This window comes from Chrysochloris asiatica, unplaced genomic scaffold (genome assembly GCF_000296735.1).
Source record: "Chrysochloris asiatica unplaced genomic scaffold, ChrAsi1.0 scaffold00329, whole genome shotgun sequence".
In the NCBI taxonomy this organism is placed as follows: domain Eukaryota; kingdom Metazoa; phylum Chordata; class Mammalia; order Afrosoricida; family Chrysochloridae; genus Chrysochloris; species Chrysochloris asiatica.
Genome location: NW_006408847.1, coordinates 2,265,034 through 2,273,547, shown reverse-complemented (window position 1 = coordinate 2,273,547; position 8,514 = coordinate 2,265,034). Strand labels below are relative to the sequence as shown.

General features: G+C 37.6%; 1 protein-coding gene across 1 annotated transcript in view; it reads right to left on the bottom strand.

Moving 5' to 3' along the window:
- Positions 1-8,514, bottom strand: part of TRIM2 (tripartite motif containing 2) — a 312,448-nt gene that overhangs the window by 8,424 nt on the left and 295,510 nt on the right. The window contains exons 9-11 of the mRNA XM_006875503.1: positions 6,126-6,294; positions 4,978-5,048; positions 939-1,079 (exon numbers count right to left, since the gene is read on the bottom strand). Of these exons, the coding sequence (XP_006875565.1) occupies positions 939-1,079; positions 4,978-5,048; positions 6,126-6,294 (381 nt within the window). The remainder of the gene's footprint in view (positions 1-938; positions 1,080-4,977; positions 5,049-6,125; positions 6,295-8,514) is intronic.

The window sequence follows — 8,514 nt, the reverse complement described above, 5'->3', positions numbered from 1 at the left end:
ATTATTATATATGCCTGAGTATTTTTTGTTTGTTTGTTTTTAAGCTAAAGTAGATAGAGAGAAATGCTGTTAACTGATGGTACATGAAGGGGATTATAATCATTAAAATGAAACAAAGTGTATGATTTGTTCTGCCCTGTAAACTTTCACTCAATCCACAATAGAAACCTTAAAAAACAAAAACAAAAAAACTACAAGGAATTATAAAGGAAACCCGTTATACTGAATTATGGTTATCAAATAATGTGTACTTTTAATTAATACAATAAATAACAAGGAATAGTGGTGAGTCTAATAACCAGTATAATTTTTGTAGTGGTGAGTATAAATGACAACTCAAGATGCCCACAACTATAATATGAAAATATCTATGATTTTTGGTGACAAAGTCATAGGCTGAATCCACTGTGATTATTATCTGTATTTGTAATTGAAGGAAATGATAATTTTCAGTTATAAGTTAGTGAAATAATAATAGTGCAGTATTTTGTTCATAGGCTTCTTTAGTTTTTCTTAACCTTCAGGTTAAGAAACCCAGATTGGTGTGGCACTTTGGGTTGATACACTAGACTGCAAAATCAGTTTGAACTGCAAGGTCAACAGTTCAAGCTCACCAGTGGCTCCTTGGAAACCCTACATAGGGCCTCTATGGTTCAGAACCAACTCAATGGTACTTAACCACCACCACCACCACCACAACTCTGATAATACAAAGAAAAAACAAACCAACAACAAAAACCAAACAAACCCACTGAGATCAAGTCAATTCTGACTCATAGTATGTTGCCCTTTTTCTATTTCTCCACTTTAGTCAATTTGGTCTTTCTGGTATGATTATCTGATAAAGAAGAATAGAAAATCTTCCAGTTTAGAAGCCAATTCTTCACCTGTAATAAATAACTATGATTCAAAACAAGTAAATTAGCATTTGAATCTACCTGGATCCTGCTGTTTCCCCAATCTGCTACAATGATGTTTCCATTGGAATCCACAGCTACACCAGTTGGAGCATTAAACTGCCCATTTCCTTCTCCATTGGAGCCAAACTTTAGCATGAACTCTCCTTCCTGATTAAATACCTGCATGAAATATTCTTAAATTAGTTTTTAATGAAAATTTATTGAACCAACATTATAGATTTCTAGAAATCTCCTATTGGAGCAGGATATTGATAATTAAGACCTATGACTTAAGATATAAACATAAATCAAAAATATAAATTAGACCTTCATATCAGCTGTGGTTCCACAATTTACTGTATTAATCTGGTGTTCACTTGTTAAACCATCACTTTTTTTGGGGGGGGGGCGGGGGAGAAGAAATAATTTATGTTAAATAATACACATGAGTTAAATAGAGCTATAATTTTCACCAATACTATGTTTGTGCCTTTAAGTAAATAAGCAGATTTCTAGAATGAGCAACTTTAGTTCTAAAAGGGTAGATGATAAATCAAAGTTGGATCAAAGAATATTTTTTATTGGACACTCAGAATATATTACCATTTTACTAAGTCAATATAACAAGAAAGAACAGGCTGGACACTTCACACATGACATGTAACAGGGGCAATTCATTTAGTATGTGTAAGTGTCTATTTACCCTTACAAATTATTCTTAAAATACTCAAAAACCCATTGCCTTTGAGTCAATTCCAACTCATAATGATCCTATAGGATCGAAAAGAACTGTTCCCTAGGATTTCCAAGACAGTATATCTATACAGGAGCAGACTGCCTCATCTCTCTTCCTAGGAGGGACTGGTGAGTTTGAACTGTATAGTCTGGAATTGACTCAAAAGCAGTGGGTAAATATGTGCTTAACTCATGGTGCCACCAGAACTCCTTAGCTGAATAGAGGGTTTATATGCGTGTAAAGCATTAATGAATAGTATATACTGGTAGAAGGAAGGCTGTTGGAAGTAACATTTACACATATGTAAATTCTCTAATATCTACTTTAGACATATTGACAGGAGGGGACCAGTCCCCAGAGAAGGATATCATGTTTGGTAAGGTGGAGGGTTTGAGGAAAAGAGGAAGACCCCAAGGAGATGGGTTGGCACAGTGGCGGCAGTGATGGGCTCAGGCCTAGCAAGGATTGTGAGGTTGGCCCAGGACCAGACAGTGTTTCATTCTATTGTGCATAAGGTCACTATGAGTCTGTACTGACTTGCTGGAACCTAATAACAACAAAAACAGTATGTTGACGAAATGGGCTATTTTGGTTAATTGAATATTCTTATGAATAGAGAAAGTATACATGTACCAGATACAAGTTACTGATTTTGAGAAAGTTGTATTTTAATACAATGTGTTTAACACTAACAATATGGTAAGTAAAATTTCATTTTTATAATTCAGATTATACTCGTTATTGTTAGATGCCATTAATGATATTGAAATGTCTCTAGGTCATTATTTTAGACTTATATTACCATGTAGGACTCCTAGTGTGATGCTGTAAGATAAACACTGGACCACAAGGTCCTTTGAAGAACAAAGTCAGTGGTTCAAACTCACCAGCTGCTCCTCAGAAACCCTATATAGGGTTGCTACATTCAGAACACACTTGATGGAACTTAACAATAACATTGTCATGTAAATTAGACATTAGAAATCCTCATTAACAAATCCAAAATTACTACCAAAAAACCCCCACACCCAAACCTAAATTTACCTCAAATTTCCTAAGATTACCTTAAGATAAAAAGAGAGTCATGGAAAGAAATCTCCCTGAATTAATTGCATAATTGCCAGGTAACCAAGTTTCTTCTCTGGTTCCTTATGAAGGACAGAGACAAAAACTACCAGATTTTAAGAATATGTCATGTTTTAAATAAAAATCTCTCCTGGTTTTAATTTAAAACTTTTATTTAATTTAAAATATTTATTTATATAAAGCATTTATTTAATTTAAAATATGTATCCCTCTTACATAAAACATTCAATAAAGTTCTGGTAGTTTAGTGTGCTAAGACTTGGGTTGCTAACTGCAAGGTCAGCAATTTGAATCTACCAGATGTTCTGCAGGAAAAAGATGAGGTTTTCTGCTCCTATAAAGATTTACTTCCATATAAATGGAGAAAACATCCATGTAAATGGAGAAAAGACTGAAGTTGTCAAAGACTTCATTTTGCTCAAATTAACCATTAACACTCATGGAAGCAGCAGTCAAGGGTAAATCTGCTGCACAACACCTCTTTAAAGTGTTGAAGAGCAAAGATATCAGTTTGAGAACTAAGGTGCTCCTGACCCAAGCCATGGCATTTTCAGTAACTTCATATGAATGTGAAAGTTGCTCAGTGAATAAGGACAACCGTGGAAGAATTAATGCTTTTGTGTTATGGTGTTGGAGGCGAATATTGAAAGTACCATGGGTTGCCAAAAGAACCAACAGATCTGTGTTGGAAGAAGTACAGCTAGAGTGCTCCTTGGAGGCCAGGATGGCCAAATTTTGTGTCTCATACTTGACATATTGTCAGGAGGGACCAGTGCCTGGATAAGAATATCATGTGTGGTAAAATGGAGGGTCAGAGAAAAAGAGGAAGAGCCCCAGTGAGATGGATTGGCACTGTGGCAGCAGCAATGGGCTCAAACATAGCAAGAATTGTGTGGCTGGGGCAGGACCAGACAGTGTTTTGTTCTGTTGTGCATAGGGTCGCTATGAAGCAGTACTGACTCGATGGCACCAAAGAACAACAACATAAAAATTTACAGTCTTGGAAACCCTATACAGGGTTGCTATGAGTCTGAGGAGCAGCTGGTGAGCTTGAACCTTGCAGTCCAGGGCATTAACCTGCAGCACCACACTCTACGGTTAAATTAATTGAGTGAAGGTAGGTAGTGTGGCAACAGCCTGTATTGTCCTTTGATAGCTATGTTCATGATATAGGATGGTGATAGTGCACTAGGAAGAACAGTCATAAAGCCTAATCCTGTTGCCTCTTTGCCACCACCCATCCAGATCCTCTTGTTTGACCAAGACACTTCCCACAGAGAGTGGTGATGGCAGACAATGCTGCTTATCCACATGGAGGGCAGGCAGGGCTGAGCTCTCCCACTATGGGAACTGTACTTGTGCAAACGCCAGGCTGGGGACAGCCTCAGAAGTGATGAGCACACTTCAAGAAGCGTTGATCTAAACTATTACTAGATCTTTTCTGGTTTTAGTAAGTGAGAAATTTGTTTTGAAGCGTTTATTTCTGGATTTGTTCACAATCCAGGTTAAATCTTTCTCTCCCTATTGGCAGAGGTGGACAGCAGGAGGTTATTGTCTAAATAGTACCAAGTCTGTTTAAAAACAAAAACAAAAAGCCACTGTCACTGAGCGGATAGAGTGACTCAATAGGACAGAAGAGAATGGCTCCATAGGGTTTCTGAGATGGTAAATCTTTGCCTGAGCAGACATCTTCATCTTTCTATCATGGAGCAGGTGGGTTTGAACTGCCGACCTATCTGTTAGAAGCCCAACACTTAATCTACTGCACCACCAGGAGTCCTTTTGAAAGCATTAGAAGACCTCTGAAACATGCTACATGAATGTAAATTAGGGCTACTCTCTGCCCCTTGGCCCAAACCTGTTGTTGTAACAGAGTTCTAATATCTAATTTTGTTCTAAAGACCTTATAATGCAAGAAACTGAAAAAAGTCTTTTTGTTTTAATTTATTAAAATACCACAAAATTTAAGCTTCAGAAAGTTCTGCCCCTAAGTTCAAGTACTTTTTTTAAAATTCAATTTTCAAGTCATTTCCATCTACACCACTGCAAATTAAGAAACTTATTTCCGTTACATTTTATTCATTTTTGAATCTCCAAAATCTGTATGTCTAGATGAAAAGTTGCATCTGTAAGCAGAAGTAAAATCTACATTTTTGGGCTAATTCCTTTATTGTGTGTATTATGTTATTTCCCCCCTAGACCTATTTTTTACTAAAAGCAGTTAATAGTTAACAATGACTTTTGTGCTTAGAGTACCTTGACAGAATGGTTATGGAAATCAGTAACAATAATTTCATTATTGCTATTTACAGCTGCAAAATGGGGACCTGCAATAGAAATGGAGAAATATATGTGATGACAACAAAAATGATTGACTATAACAATATAGCAGTTACTGTAAAAAGGAGAACTTAATATATTATGTTCATTATTTAAAAAAGAACAATCATTGACTCAGTCTTGGAAGGTTATTTAGCCAGATCTCTGGCTCTAGGTAGCATGGACCCTGCATTGTTCTACACTGGCATCTTCCAGATCAAGGTTAAGAGTTCTAGCAGCGCTGATGAAGTGGGTAAGCAGTAAGCATCATAATTCATTCTCCACACCACCATCTGAAAGTCACATCTGCCAGCTTCCCTAAATAGCTGGTAGCCATTCTAGGGCCCTCAGCTCCCCACAGAGGAAAAGACATGGTAATTCTGCTCTGGGGGAAAAACTTCAATGTGTAATATTTTTGAAAATCCACACTATAAATTTTAGGTGACATTCAGAACTTGGCAGGATTGGAGACAAAGCATAAAGAAAGATTATGCAGATTAATATTAAACACAAAGCATCCTTTAAAAAAGGAAACTTATCAAACGGATTCAGCCTCTGCTTGCAGATATGAAAACCTAAGTAAAGCTTGTAATTGCAAAGTGGTTCATCAAAAAGAGAAGCAAAAGAGACAACCCTTCCTGTACTCATCAAATATTCTGCACTCCTTTCTTATAATCACCTAGAAATGTGGGAAAAAACCACCACACAAAAAACTTTCATGCAGAGTCTCTTTAGAGGCAATTGCAGCTAGTTAGAAATGGGAGGTACACCATTGCTCCTCAAATATTTTCTATTTAAAAAACAGTATTTTATTTTTAAATTCTTATTTTATTTAGTATTAATATCCTAGGAGTCAACTTCTGAGTTATAAACTGCCACTCTGAAAAACCACACATGGATATCAGTTCAACTTACTGCCAGTGGAATCATTGAGAAGCATCTAACCATGCTTTCGCTTAGATTTCATCCCCAGCATCTTTCCCAAACATGCTGGGGATGTGGTGTCTTCAACATGCTCCAACATCATGCAAATGTGAGCAGAAGAAGCAGAGAAAAGGGGGTTTACATATTACCATCGAGTGTACCTGCAAACTGCCTGTCCCCATTTCCTCGGCTACCAAACTTGGTGACTATCTTCCCATTTGGCTGGAAGATAAACACACAGCATGCCTTGTTATCCACCACAATAATATGCCCGTTACGATCCACGGAAACTCCTTTGGGCCCCATCAATTTTCCTGATCCAATTTTTGTCTGTGGGAAACAAGCACAGAGATCAACTACAGACATCAATGCTTCAGATACTTCAGAACATGAAGACAGACATTTATTTTAATAAATATGTACTGAAACATTTAAACAAGAATGCCCAGCTACTGATACAGCTCAAAGATCTTCTGTTGGGAAGTTGTCTTTGTCACATCCATTATCTGTTATGATATTTATATAAAATCCTTATTTTTATTAGGGATCAACATCAAAAAAATGTTCTAGAATCCCCTTAGCTGAGGTCCCGATTCCGTTCTAAAGAAGCAGTATGGTACTGATTGTTGTTGTTTAGTGCTTTCAAGTCGGTTCCAACTCTTAGTGACCCAGTATAGGGTTTCCAAGGCTGTGAATCACCAACCTTGTGGTTCGAACTGACCTTATAGTCCAGTGCTTTATCTCACAGAGCCATACTGGATTGGGAACCAGACAACCTTGCTCTGCTTCTGCCACTTGCTTTAGATGTAACTTTGTTCATACAAATTGACTTAATTTTCCTGTGTTTCAGATTCCTTATACATTAAAAAGGTCAAACAAACACTCAATAATTGGAATTATTGGAATAATTCTAACTGGAATACATATTAAATAAAATAATGTAGGTAAAGTATTTAGTATAGATTATAGCATATTTATTGTTGTTGTTAAGTCCCATTGAGTTGGTTCCAACCCTTAGTGACCTGTAATAGGGTTTCCAAGGAGCAGCTGGTGAGTTTGAACCACTGACTTTGCGGTTCAAACCGACCTTGCAGTCCAGCACGTTAAACCACAGTGCCACACCAGGACTCCAATAGCATACATAATATACTATATACATACATATATATGCTAATGGAAAGGAGGGGTCCTGGTGTGGTGCTGCAGGATAAGCACTGGATTGTTAACACCAAGGTTGACAGTCCATCACCAGTTACTCTGTGGAAATCCTATACTGACAGGGTTGCTATGAGTTGGAACCAAATTGACGACACTTAACAACAACAATGGAATGGAGGGGTCCTGGTTTGGTATTGTAGGAAAAGCACTGGACGGCTAACCACAAGGTCACTGGTTCAAATGCACCAACTGCTCTTCATAAACCCTATAAAGAATCACTAAGAGTTGGAACCGACTTGACAGCCCTTAACAAAAACAACAATGGGAAAGAAGCATCGTTATTATTATATATCATTATTCATATCATAATTGCCCAATATCCATCATTGAACTGAATAGAATTAAGCTTCATGTTGGTGGGGCTCCTTTCTCTTTTGTCCACCACTGTATATGGTTACTGTAGCATGCATTTTGATGCATAATAGGTTTGCTACTGATCTTTATTGACTATGTTAATGAAAAAGTGTAGTGTTGTTGTTGTCAAGTGCTGTAAAGTTGGTTCCGACTTCTGGTGGTGGTGTGCCATGGAGTCAATTCCAACTCATAGCAACCCTGTATAGGGTTTCTGAGGCTGTGAATCTTTACGGGAGCAGAAAGTCTCATCTTTCTGACATGGAGCAGCTGGTAGTTTCGAACTTGATGTTAGCAGGCCAACTTGTAACCACTATGTTACCAGAGCTCCTTCCAACTATATATACATATATAGTAATATAGTGACCCTGTATAAAGTTTCTGAGGAGCAGCTGGTGGATTTGAACTGCTGATCTTGTGGTTCAACTTTATCCTACAGTGTCATAGCAGGACTTCATATTAATGAAAATATCTAGCATTATGATATCGTAATTATTATGATTAAATGATTCTAATTTGTATCCACTACCATCGGGTTGATTCTGACTCACAGCAACCATACAGAACTCGGTAGAACTACTGTGTAGGGTTCCCAAGGCTAGGATCTTAGGGAAGCAGATTGTTCCATCTTTCTCCTACAGAACAGCTGGTGGGCTAGAATCTCTGACCTCCTTGTTAGTAAATAAATGCTTAACCACTGCACTTCTAGGACTCCTTTTGAACAATGTTTTAAAATGGGAGGAAAGCATTAAGCTATATGCCAGATGCATTTAAAATGTTCCTCATTTCTAAGCAGACTACAGTGTATATAGAAATGGCTATTTGCCATGCAGTACATGTCTTAAGGTCAGCGGTTCGAAACTACCAGCTGCTACGCGGGAGAAAGATGAGGCTTTCTACTCCCATAAGGATTTACACCCTCGGAAACCCTGTACAGGGTCGCTATGGGTCGGAACCGACTCGACGGCACTTAACAACAAC